Source organism: Aphelocoma coerulescens (genome assembly GCF_041296385.1).
Source record: "Aphelocoma coerulescens isolate FSJ_1873_10779 chromosome Z unlocalized genomic scaffold, UR_Acoe_1.0 ChrZ, whole genome shotgun sequence".
Classification (NCBI taxonomy): domain Eukaryota; kingdom Metazoa; phylum Chordata; class Aves; order Passeriformes; family Corvidae; genus Aphelocoma; species Aphelocoma coerulescens.
The window spans coordinates 62,498,527-62,511,205 of NW_027184085.1; the positions used below are offsets into that span (position 1 = coordinate 62,498,527).

Below are 12,679 nucleotides of genomic sequence, written 5' to 3' on the forward strand. Positions count from 1 at the left end.
CAGCAGTTCTGCCAGGGAACAGGCAATGTCGGGAAGCAAGAGCAGGTGAGGAAGGACTGAAAAGTGCTGAGAGAATGGAAAGAGCAACAAAAAATCCTTCCTCCTAATGTCATCCCACAGATGCTTTTACAAAGAAGTAAAACAGAAACAAGTACCCTTTTCCTTCCCTCCCTTGCTTTTGTTTCCCAGATGTGCACATTCCAACACATGCTTAAGCCCAGCTGTCTGAAGATACATTAGCCATGCTCATAATCAAAAAGAGTGCCTAAATGCTCAGAAAAAACCTAGACTGATGGTACCTTAAACCAGGAGTTCTTCCGCATCTTGAGGCGCCCCATCCACATGTCAGTCAGCAGCATCTGTGTGCACGTGTGGGACACGAACGGCCGCAGCCCCACAGACACTGCCAGCTTTAAGCAAGTTGAGTTGCTCCAGTTTTTCAGTTCATAGGTCAGCAACTTCATGGCCATCTGCTCATTTTGTTTGAATGCTTTGTCCAGCACATCTAAGGCAAGCTGCCCAAATTCCCTAAAGCAGAAAGGAATTAACAGTCAATATAACGGGGATCAGTCCAAACTCAGAATTACTGCTGAAAAGAGGTTACTGTGAATACTCTGTTAACTAAAGTTCAGCTATCAATCTTAGTAAGCATGCCTTCTCCCATATTTCTCACTGCTTTATTAATATACCTAGTGAAAAATAATTTGGGGTGTAAACCTAAGTATTTAGTCCTAATCACAATGTTTATGGCCAAACTGTTTTGTCATTTTTTATTGGTTTTGTCTTAGTCTCACTCCGTGATTGAAATGGACCCTACAAAGTTCTTTGTATTTGCTTCAACAACAGATTCATCACCACTGTGGGCAAGCATTACAGCCAGTTGTGAAAGTTTCTTCTTTTGTATTGACTTTAAAACATCTCTGCAGATAAGACACTTCAAAGAAGGTACATACCCTCATTCAAATTAAGATTTTGAGCTGCATACAAAAGAACAAAGTACATTTTGTTGTTCCTGAATCTTAAGCATGAAATCTAAAAAACAGAGAATATATTACTAACAAGAAAAACTACCAGAAAACACTAATGGAAAATTACAAACACAAAGAAAATTCTTGGTCTACTTCCCTTTTCATTCAATCAGGTATTTCACTTTCCACTTAGTCTTACAGAGAGCAGGATTTAAGCACTGATTTTGGTTTGCTCATTACTACTTGTTACAGATTTGAACAGTCCAACACCTATCTGCCATATGGCTTTCTAACAAATTGAACTGGAGGAGAAGCTGCAAGGGAAATTTCAGCCTTTCACTTGACCATTTAGCAGAAAATGAGCTATACATTACTCACCTATATTTTCAAATATGCATCTAGGTAATATGCAAATAGCTTTCATTTAACTCTCCACCACACTACGCATAGATCCATTATATAATACCAATAGTGAGTATCTGAAAGTATTTTTTTTATATTCCATAATCCATGGCATCATTAACTTTACTAACTCTTAGCGGATTAGGGCAGTATCTAAGCATTCTCAGCACCAGAGAACTTTAATTGAAATGAAGGGAGAACTCATACTTTGAATACTTCTTGAGTTCTTCCGAAGTGTCATCCACCATGTTGCTCTGTTTAGCCTCATGTGCCATTGCTCTGTAGAGTTTACAAGCCACAACAGCTTTGACCATGGCTTCCTCTCCATGCTGCCAGAAGAACATTGCCATCTTCTGTCTTTTCATTAATACTGCCCAAACCAGAAGGTCATTATAGGGGTAGATGAAGCCAGTTGACTCATAATTCTCTGTGTAGTTTATATCTTCTTTTGATTTCTTCTTATACTTTGGGAAAGCACTGGATCTTTCCTATCAATTTATTAAAAAAAAAAAAATCTCAGTGAATGGTTGAGGTTCAGATTCATGAAAATAAAATACCACGCAAATGTGAATTCAAAGTAGCAAACTATTTGATAGCTACATACCTTTGAGAATGTCATGGGTTAGCAAAGTCATAAACCACAGCTAGGATCATGTTCAGATTGCCAATACTGAGAAGATGGTAACATTAACAAAGGAAAAATACGCCTTACTCTGCATCCATGCCTTTTGTAACTTCCCTTTCCATAGTGTTGGGCAGTCTCCAAACCCCACGATACCAAGAACCTGCTTTTACTCTCCTTTTTATATGTATCATGACAGAAGAAAAAGCAAACAGTAGACCGAAATATACACCTTAGGTACCTAAAGACTATTTTTACTGTCTGTCACACTTGTAATGTAAACTTGCTATACATTCATATCTGGATATTTCTCAGTGAAAGTTACAGGAAAAAAAATCTTACTGATATAAGTGAGGAAGTGTCAGTGCTATAACGGGTTCATTTTTGCTCTAATTCCAACACAGCCATTTAAATTTATTCTACTTTATGTTTTGTCAGACAGATAGAAAGATAGATAAATAAGATAGATATGAATGAATGCCAATCTTTGCTCTTTTGCCATTCTTTCTTTGAAAGAAAATACTCTGTTCCCATTTCCAAATATTCGAGAAGTACCTCTTCTTAACAAGCTTAGTCTAGCACTTTAATAAGCAATCATGAGAAAGCATTAGGAGAGTCAGAGAACTCCCATATTTCTTCCAAATCAGAAGAGTTTTCACACATGCCTGATAATCAGAAATTTGGTGATGCTACCTTCCAGTAAATTGAAGCCCTTAGCAACTAATAGATGGAAGTTAAAAAATTATCATAGAAGGAGTCTGAGCTTGATTTCACCATTAAAATTGCAAGACTTGTACTTCATGAGCAGTGAGCAGTAAAGCATTGTTTCCACTGCAATTTAAGTAGAATTATGAAAACAAGGAGCCTGACCAACATGTCTAAAATTTGTCAGTAAAATAATTATCAGCCTAATATATCCTAAGCAAAGTCTAGAATAAGCAATATTACCTTGTATTTGTAAGGCTGTGCAGTTCTGAAGAACTGAGAATGCAAAGTGCTTTCGGTGGATCCCATTCCACTATCCATCTGATTACTATGATGAAAGGAATGAGACAGGCTTTGAGGCAAGCTGGACACCTCTCTCTAGATCCAAAAGCAAACCATAAAACATGAGGAGAGAAATGCAAATTAGAAATAAAGTTTGCTGGTACTCGCTGACTCTAATAGTGCATGTAGAAACTGATGTTACTCAAAAACTAGTGACTCAACAATCACCATAACTGCCACTGGAACTTACACCATCAAGGAAAAAAATGGCCTGCTTCACATCTCAGTTAAAGAAAAATACATTTTTCTGAGTCTCTGAATTCAAAATACTGATTTTCCACATAGCATCCACGAATTGCAACAACAGAGTTGCAACAGGTGGAATCACCCAGTCTGGAAGCTCTTCTGAGAGCTGCCCTTTATCAAATGTGCCATAAGCTGTTTGAAAGACAGAAATCTCTGAACTTTTTGCTTATAATTTCCTCTGAAGGATGGCACATCTAAAATCTCTGTAAATTTTGTTCTGTGTTGGATAAGAGGGAAGAATGTTAGCATCTGAATCACTAATGATCTTCCCAGCAATTCCTTGTTATAAGATTATGTGGTTTCACCTATCCCTGTCAAGGTCATACATCATTAGGAAAGAGCGAAAGGTGTTACAATTGCTCACATCTTTTTTAAGCATTGTGTTAAAAACTAGTGGCACACAGGAAGCTCTGTCTCTGTGTTTCTATTCACTCCGAGTCATAGGTCTCATTGTTTCTCCTCATTTTCCCTGATCATTATGAGGTTCTTCTCTTAGCCATAGAAAGAGTTCATGGGATTGAGAGGGTTTTGTTGTTTGTTTTTAAACATATGGATGTATTTCAAAGTCCAGTTCTACTCCAAAAACTGGGGATCATTCTTATGCAGTAAATCTGCTCCTTCTGTGATGTTGGGAATGACATTCAGCTAATTTATTGAGAAGTTTAGGCTGCTTTTAATTTGCTGATTTTGGAAAACCACCAGGGAGAATGCTGACATGCCCTAGGCCTAATTCAAAGCATGTGGAATTCAGTTTTTCCATGATGTGGTTGAAGCTGCAAGAATGGAAATGTAACTGTTTCAAAAAAGGGAAAACGGTGGTTGGCACAATCTCGTCATTCCTTACTGATGGATGATAGACAAATCACAACCCAGACACTGGAAATGAAGGTAAATTTACTGAACTAATAAATAATTTAACAATCACTAGTCTTGAGGATTTTTGTCTTTTATTTACAACCTCTCCACAGTTCTCAAACAGACAAGCATGGCATACATTTAAATGATGCTCTTCAGACAAACCATGATGACAACCTGAGCTATTTTCAGGTGTCGCATTTTGACTTTTCTTGGTGACCAGTGATTTGGAAGAAGCTACCTTGTGTTTTCTGTAGAGATCATTGTAGAGAATTCGGAAATTCTTCCTTGTGTAGCTGCTCCGATAAGCTTCACCAAGGAGGTACTCTATCACTAGTCCAATGTCAATCAGTGATATCTTGTAATCCAAAGAAAGGCTGTTCTGAAACACCAAATGTCACAAACATTTCATGATGCTGTTATATGCAACATTCAACCACGTCACAGCTCTCCTATTGTAATGGAAAACTGGAAAAATGTGCAACTGAGAGCTCCTGCATCGCTCACATTCATTCATATGTGCACATTCATTACACATATGGAACTCCCCTCAGAAAGAGGGAAAAATGTGATGTCTGCAGTTCACTGTACCCACATTGCATAGGGACATACATTGCAATGTTCACAAGATCAGCTGCATCCAACAGTGAGGATAACAGTTCTTCAGGATAAGCACCAACAGCAGAGGTACTGATAAAAACCTTCTCATAACAAGAAAAAACTAGCATGGTATGATTAAGTACTTTGATTAATTCAAATTGAAGAAGTAGCTGAAGCATGTATTTAATGTTGCAGAGTAATTCCTAGAGACTGGAAATATCTTGCTGAGGCTCAAGTCTGTCTTGCCAACTAGGAGAACAGTAGTACATGCACTAGCTCTACCTTCTGAGTCTCTCACCACTTCTGTTAAAAGCACCATTGCCCATCTTACCTCCACTGTCCTTCCAAGACCCAAGGTTTGTGACAAATTCTCTGAAGAACAAATTACATTCCATGCAGATTTTAAAAATTATTGGTAAAACCTTAAACTACAACTCCTTGAAGTGAAAAAGGGGCCTGCATATGAATGGGATGAGAGATGTTATGTATTCCTAGCAGTGTATGCCTTTCAGACTGTGAAAAGTCTTTTACTCCATTGGACTGAGGGTGTTTTTTCAATAGACTTCAGTAGCAAGCCTCAGTACACTCAGCTAGGGCCACTCAGCCCCAGGTTACAGAAGGCATCAACATGCTGAGCACTCTGGGGAAAAAGGACATCTCAGAATAGTTTGTCAGGTCTGTCATTGAGAGTTAGGCAACTATTTCTGACTATCTGCGCTTGTAGATACTTCTCTGCACAATCCCCATCTTTTAGGTCATCAGAGCAGACTGCAATGTATGTTTCTTCAAAAGTAGCAGCATCAAAGCTGGCCACACTAATGAAGAAAATATTCTGTAATCCATGGTCACATCACTCTGCTGACTGTCCCAACTACAGTGTCACCATTTTTAATCAGACAGCAACTGCACAACAGAAGCACAGAGCACTTATTTGTACTTACAGAAGCTCAGGTGAAAAAGGCTTTTCAGCATTTAGACCTGTTTACAGGTCCCAAGTTTAGCTTACACAATGGCATAGAAAGTCTTGAAATTGTGCAGACATTTTTTACACTAATGCCATTACTGTATATCAAGTGCCAAAAGCTTCTCTATAGATCACTTACTGAGTTTTCCCAAAGTGTCCTGAGATATATAGAGCCATATATAGGTGGATTTTAGGGAAGGGGTCATATCAATCACTTCAGTGAAGAAGAGAAGTTTCTCAGCCTGGAAAAGCTCGGTGTTTTTTCAAGATTTAGACGTTTCAATATATACATCTTCCAGATTTATAACATAGATTAGATCTCGAATATATTAATCAGTATGGAAGAACACAGAAAATGGTTAGTTATGGAGACCAGGATACCCTACATCTATCTAAAGAACCCTAAATGGGATTGCCATGAAAGTCACCCACAACAACAAAATCATACCACAAATCCAACAGAACCCTGCAAACAGTCAGACTTACCATTTCATTTTATCTTAGCAATAACACCCTGGAAATAATTAACCAGTTAGTCTAGATTTGGATCTAGTAATCTCCTTTGTTGAAGTCTAGATGCATAAAGAACAGCTCATCCCTTCCTGGCTAAGCAGTGCTTAGCCATGTACCTTATTCAGGTACAATAGATAACAGAACGGTGAAATAAATTAATGATGTATCTAAATAACAAGGCTGCTATTAAATTTCTAATGGAACAAGTGCTCCATGCAGTAGTCATCCACTGCCACCTTCTGTTGTCCTAGGCAATGCAGAACATCAAAATATTATCTCTTGTCACAGTATCTTTTTGTTACTGCTCTAACAAGGCACGACTTCTTTAACTTTGGGGGAAAAGTAGACAACCTTAAAGCAATGAGCATAATTACTGCATTAATTCATTAAGTCTTTTGTACAATCACTTCAAAACGTCAATTTAGTAATGTGAGAAAGAGAGTCTGATCTGAATGAACTGCTCAGCTTTGAAATTAAGGTACGGGACCCTTGGGAGCCTCAGCAGCAATATGTTGGTTAATTGCTTAGGGGGTCAGTGGAATTAAGATGAAATCATTTAGCAGATATAGGACTGTAATAATGAAGCCATCAATTCTATTACAAAAATTCCCCTGTATTATCTAATATCAGCTTGCCAGTGGACACTGAAGTTCTAATCTAGTGGTTTTGTCCCCAGCCTTCACTATGTCTATTACCTGTTTCACATCTCGAACTAGATGGTATAAAAGGAGATTTGATGGTCCTTGTTTCTGTGGTGGGAATAGAAAACACAGTAAACAAACATGTCACTCTACACTAGAAAATCAATGCAGTATAAGAAAGCAGCTAAAAATATCTACAGAATAAACTACTGTGATTCAAACTCTCCCCACTCTACTCACAAATCTTTTCAAAAACATTTCAACAACAATCTGCAACACCTCTAACTATCTTAAATCTGAAACTGGTATAGCTTTGGTCTAAAAAACATACCATTTTCAGCAAGGTAAGCATATATTACATACCAGATTAAAATCTGAACATATTCCTCGTAAGCTTCCAATGAGTACTTAACCCCTCATGTCAGTGAATCAAAAATAACAACATGGCACACCATTCCCAAACCCCCATACTACAATCAAAAACAATCAAACCCATTTATTTCTTTTTGGTTTTTTTCAAAAATCCTTCATACAAATGTGACCTAACCATCAGATCTCTTAAGCAAAACAGTATTGTTTCCAGGCTTTCATATCTAAAGTTGTACACTGGAATGTTAAATACTCACTGTATTGTAGAGTTCTTCCAAATGAGATATGGTAAGAAAACGGTGCATGTTCACTCCGTGTTCTATTAATAGTTTCACAAAATCCACACGATCCATGACTAAAGCATTCAGCATTGCCTGTTCCAAGGCACCAACCTCCAGATGGACCAAGTTGATGGAAAATATTAGAACGTTACTTTTAGAAATAAATAAAACTTTCCTGGAGCTAGTAATCTCTCCACCACAATGACTTGTCTCTGTGTATATTTAAAGTGCAAGTACAAAAGAAAAATATGCTGGACAAAACATCTCTGTAAAAAGCCAACAGAGGGAAAGAAAAACAGTTTCCATAAATCCAACATCTGTAGAAACCTCTACAAATGTAACTTTACAAACAAACTCTGATAATGTTTTCTCTACTCTCCAATTCACTTCAGAAGATAACATATGATAATGCAGGGCACAGAGGAAAGCGGGGGTTTTTTATTGACACATGACAAAAAGCTATTTCAAAGTACTATAGAGAAGTCTCTACAGAACTGCAAGTTCTTTAAAGCAAACCTTTTTTCAAATATGAGAGAGTACGAGTGTTAGAATAAACTCTCTCAAAGAAACATGAAGCCTAACTACAAGTGTCCAAAGGGTGAAGGCACTCTACTCACGGCATTTGAACAGAGCTTAACAGGGCTTATACATGCAAAATGGCAAAGGAGTTAGACATATGAGGTTCATATAAATCCATATAAACTTTTTCTACAGGACACATATGCCCAGGAAATGCAGTGGGGTGAGTAGAATGAGAAGGCTGGCACATTAAGGGGCAGATGCTAGTGCTAACTTGGAAATAGCGCATTCCATGTATATATAGACGTTTGACAGATATTATGTTAAAAGATGACCAATAAATGTTACAGAATTCTTACATGTAAAAAGAAAACTTATGCACTCATCCTGAGTCATTGGGTTTTCTTCCAGAAATATCTGAGAGTGATGGGCCATTCCTGTATTAAATTTCCTCTAACAGTCCTTGAGCTGGCAGTGTGTCTGATGAGGTTAGCAGCTCTTTGATAACTATTAGAATGGCATTCTTTGGTATGAAGTCTGTTTGAGATGGAGTTGACACTTAAGCAGAAACATAGTCACAGATGGTTATAAGCTTTACCTTCTGAACTTCTAAGACTAGAGTTAGAAAAAGAAATGGCCACAATACGTGCAAAATTGTGCATGTTGCCTTGAAACACTTAAATAGACAGAAATATTATAAGACTCCACAGACAATCCCCTCAAAACTGCTCCTTAGATATGTAACTCAAAATTTGAACACACAACCACAACAACACTGCAGAAGCTGTAGCCTCTGACAGCTGCAGGTCCGGCAGAATCTGACAGTCAGAGGGTTGCTTCACTTTAATTAAGCAACTAAAAGTTAAAGGCAAACTTTAAAACCATCCTTGTACATTTTCTTTGGTTTTTTTTTTTCTTTTCAGTGCAAGAAAAAAATAGTTGATTTGGGGTTTTTTTTCCCTGCTTAGAAAAGAAAAACATTCAGGAGCGTATGTTATCCTAAATTTTGCTTGGGGAAGCAGCAAGAGATGTGAGGCTTGTTTATTATGATGTCTTTAAATCTTACTTGAAGGGGAGAACATAATTTTTATTTGACCCACAGGCTTTTATTCAAAATAGTGCTGAAGATTGTACTGAAATAGAACATGAACAGATACATCAATTTTTTCAAACATTTCAGAAGCAGAGGCATGGGAGTAGGGGGACTGCCTGAGGATCTATTGGGCCAAGGTATAAAAGAAACACTCAAGACTATTGCAGACATAGCAACCTAATTTGTTGCCTTACTGCTTACTAAAGAACAGGCTGGGAAAGTCCTATATCAAGTTGTTCTTTATGGCAGAAAAATCTGAGGAACTGTGTCAAATTGAAACGTCAGTAGAGAATATTATAGAAGCCATCCATAAAGTAGTAGTGGTAAATGGTCAGGACCATGTGGTATTCACCTAAGAGTTCCCAGAGAACTGAAGTACAGCTGAAATCAGCCCCTGTAACAGCAGCATCAAAGACAGTAGATACGAAATATGCCAATTGTTAAAAAAAAAAGTTGTCAAAGTATGGCATATCAATACAGTTAAAACTTTGTAAGGACAAATATAACAAAAGTGCAGTAATAACAACATTTAAAAATACAGTAGAATAAGTGAAAGCAATGTAGTTACTTTGTAGACTGAAATCTGAACTCTACCAGAATTTCGACAGTGACAGTCAGAAAAAGGTTCTAGATGATCTATCTTCTGTAATGATGAATATAAGCTGGATATAAGTTAAAATCACTTTAAAAAGGCATACAGCCTATTAGGATTTATCCTTAGATTAACATAGAACAATCTGTAAAATAATAGTTTTTCACTAAATATCTAAATGAGAATATTGAGTGCTGATCTACCTATTCCAAAAGATGACTTTTACACCTGAAAATCCAAGTACACAGAACAGAAGGAAATATTGTCAAAAATATGGAAAAACTGAACAGATAATCCCCTTGGAAAAGCCAAGAGCAAAGAGGCTGAACTGCATAATAGCTCTCTAAACCCTTCTGTGTTGAAGAGGTGGGGATCAGGAAAATGTTATTCATTATTTACACACACATACAGAATCATAGAATCACCTAATTTGGAAAAGATCTTTAGATCATCAAGTCAATCAGCAAACCTAATACTAACAAGTCCACCACTAAACCCTGTCCCGAAGTGCCACATCTACATGTCTTTTAAGTAGTGCCATGGTTGATGACTCAACACATCCCTGAGCAGTCTGTTTCAACAGTTGATAATGCTTTTCTGAATAAATTTTTCCTAATATCCTGTCATTAATTCATGGATGTTCAGTTGTAGATATCCCAGACATAGTCCTCCAGATATTCAGCCTTATGCACCACAGGAAAATATGGGCTGGTGATTAAAAAATCAGGTCTCTTGTGGCAAACAACCGGCTATGGCCACTCAAATATATATACAATTGACCATTTTTCAGAACTTACATTTTAAAGAAGAAAGCACACTTGGGACTGAAAAAAAATCAATCTTGCAATTCTTGTCAGAGAATTAAAAAGTGCTTCTGGGATCATGAGATATTATTTCTTGAAGAAAATATTAACTCATATAACAAATGGGAATACCATGTTGAGGCACATAGAGTTTTATATTTATCATCTACAAAAATCTTCTTATGTACACAAAAAACTCACTTAGGGAGGGTTATACTTAAATACTGGATTACCTCTGAAAACTTGAAAACCACAATTTAAATTTAATTAATTAATTAATCAATTAATTAATTTATTTAATTGCTACTGTATGTTCTTTCACACACATATAGCTAATTCAGGTCTAAATAATGGCTTGCTTTCTGTAAGGACTTAAAGAATGCAGTTGGCTATCTCAAAACACTGTCCCCATAAGATAAGCCACTGTAACAAAAAACCTGAGATAAGCACAGATGGCACAGCGGGAAAGACCTAATTCCAGGGCTAATGGAGGTAAATGTTTGGTTAGTATCAGGACAAAAATTTCCACTGTGGCAAACTGAGAAAGGAAGCAAGTGCTTATCCACATGCCAACTCAAGTTATGGGAATGGGATTTCCCATATGAGAACAGCACACCCCATGAATACCCGGGACTTAGACTGTATAAAGGTGGTACCTCCAGCAGAACGACTCAGGGACCCTCACCACTGAAGACCAGGGTGAAGAAGGACCAACAGGACACTGCAGGAATCCACGTGGTATCTTTTGTTTAACCTCTCACCCTCTTTCTCTCCCTCCTCCCCGTCCCTCACATTAACTGTTAAAAAAGAACTCTACTATTGACTCTGCATATGGTCTCATTTACACCTTGATTTGAGCAGACACATCTCTTATAATTGGATCATAACTCCCTCATTGCAGCTATTCCAGAGAAACAATAGCTAAAATAATGATGTTACTTTTTTTTACCTGGTGATTTACACTGGGATTTCTGTGTTTCTGTCTAGAGCTAGGAAAATAGATGCAACACCCCTTTAGGGTTTATATCTTTGGAAAAAAGACTATTCTAGGCTACAATGAAATCCTTAACCACCAATGATTGCCAACACAGGCTTGGAGAATACATAACCAGAAGTACCACTGAAACTACTTGGAAAAGCTCACAGCTAAACCAACAGGAATTTTGGATATCACCACTTCTCTGGAAAACCAAATGTGATCTGATGCACTGTGTAGTTGAATACTACACTATTTTAAGGATGATGCTCCTCCAAAATCAAAGTAGATTACAGAAGACTGAGTCCAATCATCAAACCATTCCTTAATTAAACCTTGACAAATGCAAATAATGGAAAATTTGTCATCAAAAAAAGTGCAAAGACATGGTGAGAAATAACAGGTATTAGTACCTTCCAGTGTTGCCCATAAACAAGTACGTGTTTCTTGGCAATATCTAGCTGGTTCCAGGCCAATGCCAAATCTAGTTGATCTGAAGCAGACATATTCGTACCTAGGAAGCAGGTAAATGATCTATCAGTTTTCACACATTTATGTTACTCTCTTACTTTGAAGAGGTAAGTCAGTGAGACTGTATATCGGAAAAAAACAGGTCATATTTTTCAATACCTTTCAAGAGTGCCGTCAGAATTGCCAGATCAGTGTCCTGTTCATCTTCTGACTCCGCATCAAATACGGTTATCTGTTAGAATTGCAGAAGTATACTATTTGAGGTGAGGCAGAGAAGTCTGTAGTTATTTCTTCTTTGTACGGGCTGTAGTAGATTAAATCATACACATTTCAACACAAGCAATGGCAAGGGTCCAGACATAACTCTCCTTTGTTTCAGACAGAAAGTGCACTATTTTGGTTTTTAATGCAATGGCGTCCCAGGCAAACTGGAATAAACCTACTGCATGAGTCGACATGAGTCTATTTTCTTTTGATTAATCTTTAAACTTGAGAAATGTAAAAATGCAACATGGTTGATATTCACTCAGTTTTCAACTAGAAAAGAGACACTCAAATGAAGTAAAACAAAAAATGCTAAAAACGTATTGGGTAGTTTCCATTTTAGTGATCATTAGTACAATTACCATTACTTGCATATATATTTGGTATTCCATCATATTTGAAAAGTTGTGACAGACAGGCAAAGTAACTGGAAAAAGAGAAACATAACTACTA

General features: G+C 37.2%; 1 protein-coding gene across 1 annotated transcript in view; it reads right to left on the minus strand.

The window, feature by feature from the left end:
• Positions 1 to 7,580, minus strand: part of TRPM6 (transient receptor potential cation channel subfamily M member 6) — a 55,542-nt gene extending 47,962 nt beyond the window's left edge. Inside the window, exons 1-6 of the mRNA XM_069002488.1 lie at positions 7,485 to 7,580; positions 6,913 to 6,966; positions 4,382 to 4,522; positions 2,941 to 3,075; positions 1,578 to 1,858; positions 300 to 528 (exon numbers count right to left, since the gene is read on the minus strand). Coding sequence (XP_068858589.1) covers positions 300 to 528; positions 1,578 to 1,858; positions 2,941 to 3,075; positions 4,382 to 4,522; positions 6,913 to 6,966; positions 7,485 to 7,580 — 936 coding nt within the window. The remainder of the gene's footprint in view (positions 1 to 299; positions 529 to 1,577; positions 1,859 to 2,940; positions 3,076 to 4,381; positions 4,523 to 6,912; positions 6,967 to 7,484) is intronic.
• Positions 7,581 to 12,679: the final 5,099 nt, after the last annotated feature.